The sequence below is a fragment of the Megachile rotundata genome, chromosome 7 (genome assembly GCF_050947335.1).
Source record: "Megachile rotundata isolate GNS110a chromosome 7, iyMegRotu1, whole genome shotgun sequence".
In the NCBI taxonomy this organism is placed as follows: Eukaryota; Metazoa; Arthropoda; class Insecta; order Hymenoptera; family Megachilidae; genus Megachile; species Megachile rotundata.
The window spans coordinates 7,761,138-7,777,853 of NC_134989.1; the positions used below are offsets into that span (position 1 = coordinate 7,761,138).

The 16,716-nt window shown below is 30.9% G+C and overlaps 3 protein-coding genes across 10 annotated transcripts in view; 2 read left to right on the forward strand and 1 right to left on the reverse strand.

Annotated features, from left to right (window-relative positions):
- LOC100880089 (EGFR adapter protein) overlaps nucleotides 1-12,879 on the forward strand; it is a 334,753-nt gene extending 321,874 nt beyond the window's left edge. For all 8 annotated transcript variants that reach the window (XM_076533985.1, XM_076533984.1, XM_076533986.1 and 5 more), the window contains 6 exons: nucleotides 1,897-2,043; nucleotides 3,958-4,146; nucleotides 4,882-5,321; nucleotides 5,894-6,112; nucleotides 6,980-7,151; nucleotides 9,064-12,879. In XM_076533985.1, the coding sequence (XP_076390100.1) occupies nucleotides 1,897-2,043; nucleotides 3,958-4,146; nucleotides 4,882-5,321; nucleotides 5,894-6,112; nucleotides 6,980-7,151; nucleotides 9,064-9,273 (1,377 nt within the window). In that variant the 3' untranslated portion in view covers nucleotides 9,274-12,879. The remainder of the gene's footprint in view (nucleotides 1-1,896; nucleotides 2,044-3,957; nucleotides 4,147-4,881; nucleotides 5,322-5,893; nucleotides 6,113-6,979; nucleotides 7,152-9,063) is intronic.
- On the reverse strand, nucleotides 10,923-14,026 carry LOC100880540 (DDB1- and CUL4-associated factor 13). The gene is made up of 7 exons (XM_003706587.3): nucleotides 13,703-14,026; nucleotides 13,197-13,594; nucleotides 12,951-13,119; nucleotides 12,731-12,878; nucleotides 12,370-12,670; nucleotides 12,135-12,298; nucleotides 10,923-12,046 (listed from the first exon to the last, which is right to left on the reverse strand). The coding sequence occupies exons 1-7, from the start codon at nucleotides 13,770-13,772 to the stop codon at nucleotides 11,959-11,961; spliced, it is 1,338 nt and encodes a 445-aa protein (XP_003706635.2). The 5' UTR covers nucleotides 13,773-14,026; the 3' UTR covers nucleotides 10,923-11,958.
- A 509-nt stretch (nucleotides 14,027-14,535) lies between these two features.
- LOC100879977 (protein FAM162B) lies at nucleotides 14,536-16,693 on the forward strand. The gene is made up of 4 exons (XM_003706582.3): nucleotides 14,536-14,699; nucleotides 15,300-15,445; nucleotides 15,972-16,065; nucleotides 16,219-16,693. The coding sequence occupies exons 2-4, from the start codon at nucleotides 15,301-15,303 to the stop codon at nucleotides 16,427-16,429; spliced, it is 450 nt and encodes a 149-aa protein (XP_003706630.1). The 5' UTR covers nucleotides 14,536-14,699; nucleotide 15,300; the 3' UTR covers nucleotides 16,430-16,693.
- Nucleotides 16,694-16,716: the final 23 nt, after the last annotated feature.

A 16,716-nucleotide genomic window follows, 5' to 3' on the forward strand; every position in this document is an offset into this window, starting at 1 on the left:
TGCTCAATTTTTAATCTTGTCTAAATTTCTTAATCTCCACATTTCTAGATTTCCCAAATTTTCCAAATTCTCAAATTTCCAAATTTCCCAAAATTTCCAGATTTTCCAAATTTCCCAAATTCTTCAAATTCTCAAATTTTCCAAATTCTCGAATTTCCAGATTTCCCAATTTTCCACATTTCCCAAATTTTCCAAATTCTCAAATTGCAGATTTTCCCAAATTTCCCAAAAACTCCAGATTTCCCAAATTTTCCAAATTCTCAAATTTCCAAATTTCCAAGTTACTAATAAATTCTCAAAGCATCAAATTTTCAAATATTTAAATCTCTAAATATTAAACTTGCAAAATTTCTAATTTTCCTTAAATTCCTAAATCCTTAAATTTCCAAATTCCTAAATCTCTGAATCCCCAAATTTCCTAATTTTCTATATTTCAAAATTTCCAAAACTCCAAATTCCCAAATTCGCAATTAACTAATAAATTCCCAAATCTTCAACTTTCTAAACATCCAACTTCTAAAATCTCTAACTAATCTCTAAATCCCTAACTCAAATATTAACTTCACCAAATCTTCGAACTCTAAATGCCTAAATCCACAAATTTCCTAATTTCCAAATGCAAATAATACGATATTAATACAATATCCCCATAATCATATCTCTACCTAAAATGCAAATATCAAATATATCGCGTTTTAGCCGCAGACAATACGTTTGTCATAATAGCATTCGTATTCGGTTCCCAGCTTGAATATCGGTTAAACAAATGTCAACCGCAACCGCCGATGATATCCGATATAATTTTCTCTCCCATCTTTCTAATCGTTCTTTCTTTCTCTTTTTATCGTCTACCCCCTTTATTTTCACGATCTATCCTCGTTTCTTTTTCATTCTACCGCTCTCCCCGTTTTTTTTCTTCCTATCGTTCTCCTTCTCTTTTTAGTGCACGCTCTTCACATATCCGTTCGGCACATGTAAAGTTTCTCCGCATCGTTTATTTTCCGTATCGACCCCACTTCCGGTACTGTTCTTCTCAACCGTGACGTATGGATTACTCCAGGCTCTCCTTTCTTTTTCTTCTACTATCGTTTTCTCTCTGCCACACGGAATCGTGGCAACTCGGACATGAAACACCGTGTCCATTTCATGATAGTCATCGGAGAGTTCGAACAGTGACATGCTTGTTAGAAAACTTATACTCTAATTAACCTCTTACAATTTTTATTTGAGAAAATTTTATAAACATGAAAATGATTATTTATTCAATTCACCATTTAGTAATGGTTATATTACTAAAACTCTTATTTGTTATTTATATTTAACCTTTAATGATCACAGTGGAGTATTTACCTCAGTCACTGCAGCTTCAATTTTTTAGCAATTTTTTCCTGAAAATCTGAATAAGTATCCTCTTTTGAAATTTTTACTATTTTTCTCTTCTAACTGTTGTCAGTTCAGCTGAAATTTTAGCTCTATATTAAAGTCGAAAAAGGGATTTTTCTGTGAACATCGTCATTTTTCCAATTTTTCACGTTTGTGAATTTTTTCGTGTTTAACGTTGAAGTCAGCGAAATTTGTTAAAATAACTTTCAAGGATTATTTATAATTTTTTTTCGAAGTAAAATTATGAGTAGTTTTGTAAGAAACATTTTTAATGGCTAGGATCTGAAATGTCCCAGTGTGGTTAGTTTGATGAAATTAGTTTACATTATTTTGATGAACTTAAAAGTTAAAAAATATTTTTAGTGGCTAGGATATGAAATGTCCCAGCGTGGTTATTTTGATAAAATTAATTTAAGTTATTTTGATGAAGTTAAAGGTTAAATATATGTTTTGTGTTTATCGAATGAAAAATTTTGTTTGTGCTTAAAAGCAAATATTTTTACTTTCTTATAGGCGGAGGAGCTAAACACCATCGTCGGCAATGCTTTTCGTATGGCATACGTGGCGCAACTTCAGCGTCAACCGATTCTTCAAGATGTGATCTCACCTCAATCGTCGCCATCCTACCGCAAGGACAAACAAGAAAATCGATCTTCCTGGGTACGTGACTTCTTGAAACCTTTATTCTATTATAAAATTGTGTAACTTATTCGACACATCAATTATTGTTGGAAGACATGATTTCAAAGAATAAAAATATAAGTCAAACAGAATTAATCTGTGAATAAACTGAAAACTGACCAGTTCTATTAAACTGTAACCTCAATTTCTCGATGAATTAAAATGTATCCCGCCATTTTTGAAAAGCTGGGAAGGAGTTAAGACAATGTTTAACTCACCTAACCCCAAAAAATGAACAACCCATTCAACAATAATGTACTGTCACGGGTAAATCTGACTTTCCTAAGGAACTTTTGCAAATTTTCAATTTTAAGAATTTTTAAAGACAAAAGTATTTGTATTTTTGTTTATCAGTACAAGTTTAACGATGTCTGCATGTATGTATATAAGTAGTGATTCGTAGCTAAACTTAATTGGGGTGCTGCTCTATATTTTTAGCCTTCTCTTCAAACTTGTGTGAAAGAAAAACAAGTATGTATGAAAAGAAAATTGAAAAACTTGAGAAAATTGAGAAACTTGAGAAAATTGAGAAAATTGAGAAAATTGAGAAAATTGAGAAAATTGAGAAAATTGAGAAAATTGTGAAAATTATAAAAATTGTAAAAATTGTAAAAATTGAGAAACTAGACAAAATCCTTAAAGTACTAAAGAAAAAAGAACTTCTAAATAATATCAAGTGAAAATAGGGGTTGGTACAATTCCACAGAGCCTATACCCGAGTCGCTATTACACGGACGTTGTATTATAAGTATGAGAAATAAAAAAGGGAAAATTTACCATCAGGTTATAGTAGCATGAGTTTCCAGAAGAGGTGTCCCATTTACAGGCCGCGTTAATTATAAATTCGACCCGAGTCTCTCGGCTCCGTCGCGTTTCCAAGTAAACGGTCAGTTCAACGCGGCATGGCCGCTGGTTCTACCTACGCAATCGTCCTGGGAATCGTAAGATCCTATTGATAAACTATTCATTGGTTTCCAAGTTTCGTCACCTACCTTCCAATCTGTGCTCTTGTGTTAAAATCACCAAGCAAACAGCGAAATCACCGCTGTAGACGCCTGACATTTCCTGTCTGACAAGTTACACTCGCAATTTCATTTTCTCTTCGAGCAACTTTAAACTGCTTATAGGTAAATTTATTCTTGTTTCTAAATTTCTTCGTTATTTTTAACTATCGACGTGTTAATGTACCGTGAAGAATTACTTGTATTAGCTTGGCTAGTATTTTGAATTTCGAGTATTTCATTAAATTAAATAATTTATTATAATAACATACGTGTATCATGTTTAACGCGGCGGAACAATGTTTTGAAATGTAAATTTTAATTGAGATGTTACACGTTCGAGCTCTAATTATCTTCTCATGAAATTCATACTTTTGACCATTGTGTTCGAATAATTAAACGTTTAACAAGAAACTTGATTTACACGGTGTAATTAATAACATTAGTTCTTTCACACGTTGTACCTTCTCGATTTGTTAACTAGTAATTTATATTACACTAACCATTAGCTTAACTTTAACTTGTTCAACTTAACCTATGCACATAAGAAAAGGAGTCGACAATATTAATCATTTACTATATTTTCGTACGAGATTTCATTATCAAAACTTTGCTAAACTTGTTTGGTGTCCACATTCATTGCATTTAAACCTTAATGAACCTTAGTTAACCTATCTATGACCTATTCCCTTTACTGTAAGCAGTTACATAAAATTAAAGAACAGTAAATAAACAATCAATAAGAGCCAAATCAAAGACGTTCAAAGTACCATCTTCTAAAATTGAAATAAAGAAGCTTTTGTATAATTGTTTCTTCCCCATTGTGTTCTGTTGTTACCAATAGAAGCACAATTCATTTCGAGCTTAACGATTGATTTCTTTCTGTCCACAGAACAAATCGCTGGCTGGCGACAGTTCGATTGCCGGCGCGGAAAGCATTTGCAGGAATTCATCTTCGAATTCGTGGTTAAAAAGTCGGACGTCGCCCACGTCCAGAAGTGGAAGCGGCTCGTCTGCGGCGGACATGAACGTGCAACTCGGCAGTGCCGGCTCGCCCACGCTGCGACTCGCCAGCGTGAAGGTAAATTCATTCATTTTGTTCCCTACTGTGTGATGAATACAGTAGTGTTGCGATATCTTCCTGCGCCAGGGGCTCTAGGTAGAGCTAGAGGCTCTAGAGGCGTAGCAGGAAGTCAATATCACACTTAAGTTCCACACAACTTATTTATTTCTTGAAGATGTTGATAGTCTTTGGGTAGCCTGATATCTAGGGTCTAAACTCTAAGTCCTTTATATCAGAAATTTATGTCCACATAAAAATATAACGTAATTAAGTATTAAATTTGATGAACAGTTGCACTAATATTACTATACATTTTAAGCTTAAATGTTAACCAAATATTAATCACTTAATCCACAAGCTTTTGGGCATTCATTCACAACTATCTAATTATTGCTACAACGTTAAGGCAGCTAAAGTTAAAATGTTAAGCACATTTTACCTTAATTATACAGATTATCTTGATTATCCTTACCTGATTATTCAGACTGAAATTAAAAAAGACACACTGCAAATTCAATTGCAGTGAAAGTAGGAGTCTGGTTTATCACATTCCAAGTGTAGTATGTCTCACATACTATGTGACAGTAGTAGGGTGAGGGATTAAGAACTTTGTTGAAAAGAAAACCTATAAAGAATTGTTAAAACATAAAATAAGAAGTAGAGGTCTTAAAACAACCACATTCTGAAAGCAACAGATTACATTCTCTATGAGTTAATTGAATTTAATGAATGCTTTTTTTTATGTGAACGCAGGCACCAAATTCGATCCCGGGTCTACGGCCGACGCACAATTTCACGAACGTCCTCGGTCCCATAACGAACGAGGACGAACCAAAGAGTATTTCTCAGCAAAGCACACCGAGCAGCGATGAGAGCAACTCACCAACGGAACTAAATTCGTACAAGAGACTAACGGATAAACCGCCTCTGATAAAGCGGCTGGCGATGGGTTTGACAGGTGGACGTGATGTTCTTGGACTGAACGGTGAGGATGACAGCTGCCCCCTCGTCAGTGGTAGCAGCACACCAACGAGCCCATCGAACAGGCCGCATTCTGGGGGCTATATAAATGAGGCGATCATTGACTCGGAGGGCACGAGGTCAGCCTACAATAAGATACCCCCGTCTGAAAGCCTGGATAATACTATCAACGCCTCTATCACCGCGAAAAACTTAAATATCGAAAATAACAGGTAATTATACTCTACTGAGTTTTGTTCATATTTTGGTATGTTCGTATCATGGACATTTAGAGAAACTTATTTTTAAGTGATACAAACATAACATATGATAAAAATGGCATAATGATGAAAATAACATAACACATAAAATAAGCGAGTAAACAATTTTTTTCTATTTTTCTATGTAATTTGGAAGGTAGAACAGTACTCAAATTAGTATTTTGTATTACTTAAACATATTAGTAATATTACTTATTGTTAGTATGTGTAATGACCTAAGTATTGTGATGACTGAAGTATATTATATGAAGTATATCTAGTTAAGAATGTATGATGACCTAGTTAAGAATGTATGACCCACTTAAATATGAATATCTTCCTAATTAAATACATAAAATAACATAATCCAATATACGATTTTTAACATAAGAAATTAAGAACAAACTAGTAAATATTTGCTTGTGATTATAAATAATTGGGAATTGAAAATTTGTATCGATTTATTTATTTTGTGTGTAGTATTTATTTTGTGCTGGTTACGAGTTGTGATAGCAGTGTCGTGATAATGGTTGTCGAATTTACAGGATAGGGCACAACTCCCCGAGTTCGGGGACAGAAACAGAATTTAAATCGAAGAGAAGATCTCAGATTAGTACTTCGAGTAGTTCGGTACCCGCTGACGGAAGTACTCATGGATCGACACCAACTCCACCGCCCCTTCCGGAGAGAACGGATAGCCTAAATAACCGCAGCGAAGAAGCGGAATTACGGAAAGCTCCTTGGTTTCAAGCTGGAATACCAAGGTTCGAATCGTTTCTTACATTTTATACGTTACTTTTGCGACACTATTTTTTACATATTTTTAACGATGCAATAACACCTTTTTATAAAGTACAAGTTTCAGTAGAAGTTTCAGTACAAGTTTATTTATTCAATAAATAATTACTGATTTTATGAGAGAACATTGTAAGATGCTTTTATCTTTTATTATCTTTGTGGAGGATGTAAAATATTGTCTTGATTTGTTTAATGGATATAGAATATTCTTTTTGTTATTATTCTAAATTATTCAACCCCTATTTATCTACGAGCTGCACTAGAAAATTTTCTCTTTAATTGTTCAGGTATCATAATTTCGTTGGAACAAAATAAATGATCTACAAAGAATAAAGTAATTTTTAAAAAATTTTAGACAAAAATAATGCAATTATAACAATGTTAAAACATTGTAATGAATATGCAGTTAGCTATACATAAATGAATACGAAATTTATTAAAAGTGAATATGGACTTATTAGAAATTAATAGCATGTTATTAGAAATTAATATAAACTTGTTGAAAATAAAAATGAACTTATTAGAAATGAATATGAACTTGTTAAAAATAAAAATGAACTTATTAAAAATAAATATGAGCTTATTAGAAATGAATACGAACTCGTTGAAAATAAAAATGAACTAATTAAAAATGAATACGAACTTGTTAAAAATAAAAGCGAACTTATTAAAAATGAATGTGAACTTATTAGCAATGAATACGAGCTTGGTAAAAACGAATATAAATTTGTTAAAAATGAATGAACGTACTCTCTTTTTTGTCCTACTTATTCACACAAATCTCAGGATATTACGTAATTGGTTATATGAGTATATTCTTTTTATGATTCTAGGGAAATAACGTTGGAAGTGTTGAGTCAAGAACCGGAAGGAGCATTCATGGTGCGGGAAAGTACCAGTAAACCTGGATGTTATGCCCTTTCGCTTCGAGTGCCACGCGAATTCCAACCAAGCGGAATAGCCCATTATCTCATAATGCGTACTAACAAAGGCTACAAAATTAAGGTAAATCTCACCTTCTTTCGAAAGTCCTTAATCATCTACTAAATGTCTCCATTTAACGATAGTAATTAACGCTTTGGTTGTCGTGCTCTGAATTTACTTTCTACGATAACAATTTGTTTTACTGGTCTGCAAACATTTAGTAGCTGAACAGTATACAAATTGAAAATCATGCATGACAAACAATATACTATGTACGAATTAAAAATAATTATATTACATACAATATATAAGTATTGTGTATTGTGTATTGCTATAATACATATTATAGTACACAAAAATATTAGGGTGCTTCTAGAGTAGGCAGTATTAATTGAAACAAGAGATTGATAAATATTTTAAGAATTCATTTGATAAATACAAGAATTTATGAATAGTGTATGTGTTCAGTAATTCAATATTATTTATTTACTTGTCTTTTTAGATGAATAATAAGCAGCTTTGAAAGAATTACAATAATTTATTTTTCCACGTTTCAACTCCTTATTTGAATCTCCACAAAAAAATGTATATTGTTACAAATTCATGATCTAAAATTTAATTCTAAAATTAATGATTTTTATAACTATCAAAACCTTTTATAAATTTAATGTGTACAATGCTACCGAATTTTTGTTAACACCCTGAAAAGTATTTTGGCTCTAATAGTATTTAAAATTATTAACTCACATAATGTATTTCTTGACTTTACAATTTCTCCAAATAAAACTAATAAGGAAATATATTAATACATATATTTAATCATATAAATTACATATACAGAAAACAAGAATAAACACAGTTGACAATTTTACTAATTACTTTAAAAATAAACCTCTTTTATTTTTAATTTTGAAACATGAAAATTTTAACTCCTGTTTGACTCTGCTCAGTTATACAAATTACATTACACGTTATAAATATTTTTAAATATCGCATAATGTCCTCTACTTAATATTTTGCGAATAAAATAAACACTGTTGAGAGGTTGCAAATGTAGCTCAGTACCTTGAATGTAAATCATCATCAAAGAGTAATATGTTCGGACAACAACTTTTTGTTTCGAAACATCATAATGAGGATACAAAGCAGATACAAAGCTTCTGTGGTTGTGCATTTCGCCATCTGAGTATGCGTATTTAAATGGTTGAACTTGTAGGATAAATTAAATGGGTTTGTGGACTTTGATAATCCCCGAAACCAGTATAAATGAGTTTTGTTGGATATACCGCAGGGAAATCAAAACTCTCCCCCACTCTTTTCGTTTGAAATTGCATTGCTGTAGCGACTCGCTATGAAACATACGGATATGTACGGAATGTGATAATTTAAACACATGAAGCTTGACATTTCTTCGAGTAATAAAATAAATACTAATTTTTTTATTATGAGGATTGCTCTAAATATTACATACATTGCGTAGTATAAATTTTTGTAGTATTACAATTATTGTGATGACTGAATTGTGATACTTTTATATGTAGATGACACTTTTTTGGAAGAAATTAAGATGCTAAGTTTAATTAAACTGGAACCTCAGAAATTTGGGAATTTGAAAATTTAATGATATGGAAATTTGCGGATTTGACAATTTGACATTTTAGAAATTTACAATGTAGGAATTTGATGATTTACAAATTTGTACATTCGATAAATTAGCAAATTAGAAATTTGAGAATTTGGCAATTTGACAATTTAGAAAATTTAGCGTGTAATAATTTGATAATTTAGAATTCAAAGCTTTTGGAATTTTTTACAATAAGAAATGTAGAACTCAAACACCTGGAAATTAAAAAATTTTTAATCGAAAATTGAAAAATGTAAAAATCTTCAAATTGATAAAGTTGAGTCTAATAAAATACCAAATATAATCCCCCAAAAAATGAATACGAAAAATAAATAAATAATAATAGCATTCTCTTCTTATTTGTTCCAGGGCTTCACAAAGGAATTCACAACCCTAACTGCTTTAATTACTCACCACTCGGTGATGCCAGAATTACTGCCGTGCCCATTATCATTAAGTCGATACAACCCCAGCTTTGTGAAAAGCGATTCTAACAAAGACTTCGCAGACATCGATTCGGATCCCGATTACAATACCTTAGCCGACTTCCGTAAAATGATGGCTGACCTGAATGTCTAGAATAAAGCTCGCAGTTAGATCGGGGGAAAAAATCGATACTTTCACCGATGCTCTTTCAAATCGAGCAACTATAGTGAATTCGTTCCGAGGGACGACGAGAAATTGAAATACGTTCTCCAACATAGTACACCAATTGACGTAATACGATTTTAGAAAAGGAAAAACCCTACAGAATCATCAAAGTATATTTTCACCTTGAATTCCACGTCATTTTATGTATACCGTGTACGTCGATTAACTAAGGAATTTCTTGATAATGCATCGCGTATTCGAGAGTGAAAAAAATGCCGTACATTCGGGCGGTGATACGTATTCATAAGTCATCGATAGAAATAAGACACTTAGGTATAAGTAACTTAATGATCGCAACTATTAACGGAAACAAGAGCGAATCAAAAGTCAGAGGACGCGCAGCAGGGAAACCTATTCCATATTCGTAGATCAATTCGCAGAGTTTGCGTTGAACATGCGAAAACCTAGTGTGGATTTAGCTGAATTGAATTGCTAATAACACTGCCCAACTTGTATTTTGTTTTGCAACAACCGGTAAGTGGTTCTTGCAGATTTTCATGCATTTATTGCGAACTTCTCTTTATCAGTTGAGAAATTTTAATAAAATCTAGTACGAACAGTTTTTAATTAACTGTAAAAATCACCATTGCTTTTTGTAAAACACTCTCAAATTATACATATCATATATTTTTATAACATCAACGTTCAAATATGTTTAAACAATCTTTAAAACGAGGGATATCTGCTAATTTTTTGCATATTTTTTATTTTAGAAATATCTATAAAATCTACGAGCCACCAAAACCTATAAAACAGATTTAGGTTTCAATTTAGAAAATAAAGTCGATATGAGACGTAACCTGATCTGACCTAATCTAACGTTCAATCTGCCTCTCTTGCTCTTACTTAAACTTTAGACAATTATATTGTGAATAAAAATTTCAGATTCGTAATTAATGCATGAAAATGTTTAAAAATCGCTCATTTACTGTTGCAAAGCATTAAAAAAGTTAAAATTTGTTGCACAGTGCAATTTAGTAGCGCGACCCGGTCTAGTATTGATATATCTTAACGCCAACTCTGTGATCACTTTTGAAGAACAACTGTTTGCAGCATTTTTCATGAACTAGTAGCGTTTAAATTGAATGAAAGTTATCTCAAGAACGAAATATATTTTTCAATGTTGCTACAAATGATTCTTGACTAGTTTCTGTTCGAAACGATTTGAATTTCATTTAGGGGTCAAAGTTTGCGAATGTTAAATAGCAATGATTAATTAGAAATTATATTATATTAACATGAAATTTACCGGTGAAATGTTGCCAGAAAAATTTAGCGTACTAGTGTATGATTTTTCAGCAATTTAGGTATCAACTATTTTTAGTTAATTTGATCGACTGTAATAAATGAAAAAGATTTCTCGAGATTTTACCGTTATCACGCCGCTGAATAGTGTTTTACAAAATTAATGTAAATGTGTTTATATGTATATAAATTATAATTATTGTTATACAATACTACTTATATTTAATTACACGAGATCGACGGCAGCATCGGGGAGAACTGCACCCACGAAACTCTAACCAGACAGGAAGCGAAGAATTCCATGGAAGTTATAATGATAAGACGAAAAAATATAACCTTGCAGTGGTAATTTAATTACACGACTAAACTAGTCTTGTACAGAGTTTATGTGCGCATAGTGAATATTAAAGAAAAAGAAAAGATTCGAATAAAAAACAAAATGTATGATCATGTGTGTGTATTAACAGATGTTGAAGAACAAAACCGAAAACTGTGTGCCGTTTTTATATGCCCAAGAATATAAAAGTTTAAACAAACACCTACTTCTCAAAACTTGTACTTCTTGAACGATATGGACACATTGAATCAGATTTAACGAGCGGCTAAAGTACCGTCGATTTATCCTACAAAGCAACACAGATGAGACAGCTGGTGATCGATAAATAATGAAATAGTAATATTTTAATAAGAAGTTTACCCACGTTCGAATATCTGGTATTAAATTAAACAAGCAACACTCTCTATCGTATTAAGATTTATATATTAAAAGAAAAACGTGTTTCGCATTCATTTATTTAAATCAACCGGAAGTGTAATATGTACCGTATAGACTTTGAAGGTGTAGATGAAGCGAAGTTACAAAAACATAAATCGCTTATTACTATTTTCGAGAAAGACAGGGATTCGCTATAATTTCAATAATTTACGAACATTCGTTATACCTTCGACATCAAAAGCGAGGTACAGGATAATCTTTATATCATCAAATTGATTAACGTCTGATAAGGTAAATATGCAAAGAAAATAAGTGGAAATTAATAAATCATTGTAAGCTACGCTAAGCGAGACATTAATCACTGCTTCAAATTTGTAACGTTTTACGAATCATTATAGCAATGCGTTGTATAATTTCAATAAAATTATTTATTACAATAAACAGTGAATGAAACAGCGTAATTTAATCTGATGCACACACTGACATATAAACTGGTAAGTATGATAGATTTAATTAATGAAAACTTTTCATTTCTCAGAGGATAGATTTATCTATCCTGTTTAAAGAAAACTCCATACTGATTTAATACGGTAAAATTTGTTATATCTTTTATTAAATCCGTATAGAATTGTGATATAGTTAATAATCCTATATTAAAAATCTCGTCGATGAACGTGTTTTGCTCTTTCAGGTACGAAAGGTACTGAACCAGGTTTAGAATGAGCGCGTCTATTGGCCTCCCTAAAATAAAACAAAATATACTTAGCACATTTCTAAAAATAATACTACAACAGCGTTAATTATTTTTTCTTTCAGTAACTGTACGTACTTCCGTTTACTTTTCTCGTTAATTGTACGCAATTCGGCTTTTGCGTTATAAATGTGTTTCGGAACCTGTCTATGCCGAGCAATTCGTTTAACTTGAGGATGTGCAGCAAACTTCGCTTTCAGAGCTTCATTATAGTTTAAAGCTGCTTTTTCTCTAGGTTTCAGCTAGAATAACGTATTTCATTAGTCAATGCAGCGGAGAGAAAAATACATAAAGTAAATTTTAAATAACGTACAACACCAAGTTTTTCTGCAGCCTTTGCTTTCCAAACGCGAATATTCATTTCATCGCTACCGCTCAATACATATTTATTGTCGAGAGACCACGCAACACAGGTTAATCTTTGCATACGTTTCGTGTGATATACTTCTCGAGAATGACCCTTGTGAACTTCGAAAATGCGAATAGATTTATCATAACTACCAGACACAAATTCTCTACCAGTTGGCGCATAATCAACATCTACTACAGCTTCCACATGATCCTTATGTACATTTACAGGTGTCTTCAATTTACGAATATCATAGGTGTACAAGCTGAAAAGTGAAAAATACTAATAAATTATCTAAGTAATATAACATTTTTTCAGTACATACTTGTAATCTTCATTGGCACATGTAAAGGTGACTGCTTCCATGGGATTCCAAGACAATTTGTTTGATCTTAATCTCATGTATACTTTACGCAAGGGACCAGTGTCTCTGGCATCATATAAGATTATACTTCGATCACTTGCACAGGCAGCTGCAATATATTTGTTGAAATAGATGACTTTGTTACATAATAATTTGCCTTATACTGTATAATATTTCTTACCAAATAAATTTGATTGAATAGGATTATATTTAATATCATATAAGCTATCAACACCCCATTTGAATGTACGGGTTGGTTCATTCCTAGTTTCGTCCCACAAGTGACACACTTCACCACATGTTGCGAATATTGGTTGCATCCGATGATGAGAAATTCCTGTTATTATAGTCTATAAAATGTTTATTTGCATTTAACACAGCATATAAAAACAACAGTTTTAATTTTCATAGATGATTAATATCTTACTTTACTGATGATAGTATTTACAGGCTCTTCTTCCTCACCAAATTGTGGGTTTTGTGATTTCCATATTTTAATTGTTTTATCGTCACCAACAGTAATAAATTGCTTCTCATCTACTCCATATGTTATCCCTCGTATTATACCATCATGTGCCAAAATGTTACGTACACATTGTTTTTGAGTAAGATTCCATACTCTAACTTCTCCATCAAAAGATCCACTAATAACTATTGATAATTGTGAAGGATGTTTACACAAACAAGAAACACCATCTTTATGTCCCTCCAAGCTTCCAACAAAGGGTTTTGCAAATACTCTTTCTAACTTTACTGCGTTTAAGGCCCTAGTGTATTCTCTTGCTGCATCGAACGGATGTAATGCAGGATCAAAATTCCTGGGAACTGTAAATAATTCACATTATTAACAACTACATCTTGAATTCTGAACTATTTCTACAGTATATACAAATTGAAATGTTTACAGGTTATACAGGTTAAAATGAAACTAACGTTTATGAATATCACGCTTTGTTTCTCTCAAGTACTCATCTGGATTTCTTGTTAAAACTTTTACCTTCATATTTTGAGCATTTAATGAAGTTTAAACCACTGTAAATACAATTAATAATCACACTATTGTGATTAGGTTAGAATAGGTTACCAATGAAACGTTATACACAACTCTTCCACAAGGAAAGGGTTGTCAAACTAATCTATGGTGATCTATGGTTGAACCATTGCATTTTAAATCGGTCCAACCACTCTACTATGAAAACTAAATTCGAAAACCGATTTGTCTTGTTAGAAAAAAATTACTTTGAACAAAATTATATTGTCTACCTTATATATGACTATGAAAAGTAATTGGTAGAACAATATCAATCACAAGTTTTTCTGAACACGGTCAATCCACGTGTAAAGACAAAATTGATCTGTAGAACGATCAATACATAACTTATAAATTCAAATTTAAATAATAAACTGCAAGAGCAAAGAAATTCATAAAAGTAAACTTTTTATTACGTAACAATATACATTTTTTAAATACTATACTTTATTATACAGAATATACTTATTTAAAATAATAATATTTTATTACATCTAAATTTTAAAAATAGTTTAAACCGTATACCTGTAAAACAGTAATATCAACAACAATCACCTTTACTGAATTGTTAGTAAATTCACTTTTTTTCAGACTTCATGTTGAATTCAAATATTTTTCTTTCGTTCGAAAAAAAATACTTTCACTCAAAATCGTTTCTTATATTTCTCGCTCCAATAATATACGAATTAATTATATTTTATGAATTGAAGTATCTGGATAATTTAGAATAAAAATCCTTTAAATTTTGAAAAGTTGAGCTAGGGATATTAGAAAGCTGAACTGTAATTAATGTTAGCGATTTCGTATATAAACATTCACACATACTGGGTTGCGTCAGTCGTGAGCAAGAGGTAGAAGGCAATAGATTCGTCGTCAGAAATTGATAATTAACAATCTAAAGTAAGTGAATGAGAGATACATGATATCTGTCACGTTGCACAACATTAAAGTTAGATGTTTAATATAATCGAAATATTGAATGCATTAAATGACAAAAATACAATCAATGAAACCGTTACAGAATTCGGTTAAGTGCAATTCACATCCCGTTTATAAAATATAGTTATAATTTATTTATAGGCATATAACGTACAAATTGCGGAACCAACGCTCAAATATTTTGTACATTAATATATCATCTAATATACTGTATTGTTGAACGTTGATGATGTTGTACATAATTATTTATGAAAGACTACTTGTATAAAGTACAAATTTTGTATTATAACTTTTATATTTGTTGATTGTATTAGCACTTTGATATTTTTTAATATTTAAATATTATGTTATAATATTCTGTTCATATTTGTCTTTTAAATTAAGTGTGTAGTAATTTAATTTCTCATAAGAATATTGTAATGATAGTACATGAATGGAAAATAATAAATTTAATAATTGTAACTACTTGTTTTTATTGTATTATATTTAGTTTGTTATAATACAAATTTTAACTATTAATAATTCTACAATAATATAATTAATGTTAAGCAATATTTGCAGCATGTTTTGTTCAAGATTGATGAAGGAGTTTAAATTTTTAAGAATTAGACAAATACATTCTACTATCATTAAGTATGAAGAGAAAGCAGCTCCTGATAAGGCTAATAAGCCATCAGGAAGTCTAAGGATGGAAGAAGATATATTAGGTAAAATTTATTTATATAAAATTTTCATTTACAATAATTAAAACTGAAGGGTGAGAATGAAAGACAGTATTTATTAGCTAAAAGTATGAAAGTAAGGCATGGATCGGTAGAGATATAAAACAGATATTGGGGAGAGAATAAAGGAAGACAATATGGTCTTTGCAGCAATAAATTTGAGAATTTAAAACACATTGTAAGAGAATGTGGCAAATTAGAAAAGGGTATTAGCATAAAAGTTGTTAATGGAAAGGAAGAAAAGAGGGCTGTAGAATATTTAAAAGAACTTAAAAGGAAAGGTATAAAGGAACAGAAAAATAAATGGTTAAATAAGAAGAGTATATAAATAAAAACAGGGTGATCAATACATGATAGATGTAATGAAAGGGGTATGAATATTTGTGAAAGATAAACAATAGTAATAATTATAGAGTACGTCTTTTAATTGTTGAAAGATTGAAAAGTAAACTACCTTCTTATTGTTATCATTATTATTCAATAAAAATCAATTTTATTTTATATATTTTAGGGTCACCTCTTCATACTTGTACTAATCTTGATAAAAAAATATTAGTGTGGGTTAAACGTTTTCCTAGTTTAGCTGAGGTTCCAGATCAAGTAACGTAAGTAAATAAATATTAGATATTTATGGTGTCTAAAATCTTGATATAAAATATATTATTTTATAATACTAACAATAAATTATATTTTATAACAATTATAATATGAAGATTACTTACTTACCTTAAGATTACATACCTATTTTTATTAATTAGTATAGATTGTATGCAAAAAGCACACACTAAAGCAAGAGTACGTGTATGTTTCATACTGATGGGAATTTCTATAGCTGCTTTTATTGGATCTGTTATAATGGGAAAGAGAGATGTAGCATCTGGGAAAAATATATTGACAGAAAGATTGAAGTACTATGAAAAAGTAAGAGAACAAGCGAATGCAGAGAAGCAAAACAAAGGAAAAGAATAATGTATTTCAGTATTATTATAAATATTCGAAATGCAATAATAAAATAGGTTATCTAGCGTGACATTTTAATATGATTTTCTATTGCTTGTATTGCTAGTGAATATTGCTCACATTTTAAGCAATGCTACTTGAACAATCAGTCTTTTTCTTTATAGTGTAAAAATATATTTATGTATATGAACTATTTTGAAAGTATAAAATATGTAACATAAAAATGATGTACCACATTAATATTGTAAAATATATTTCATAGCAAATATAAAATATTTCAATTAATTTCTAATTAT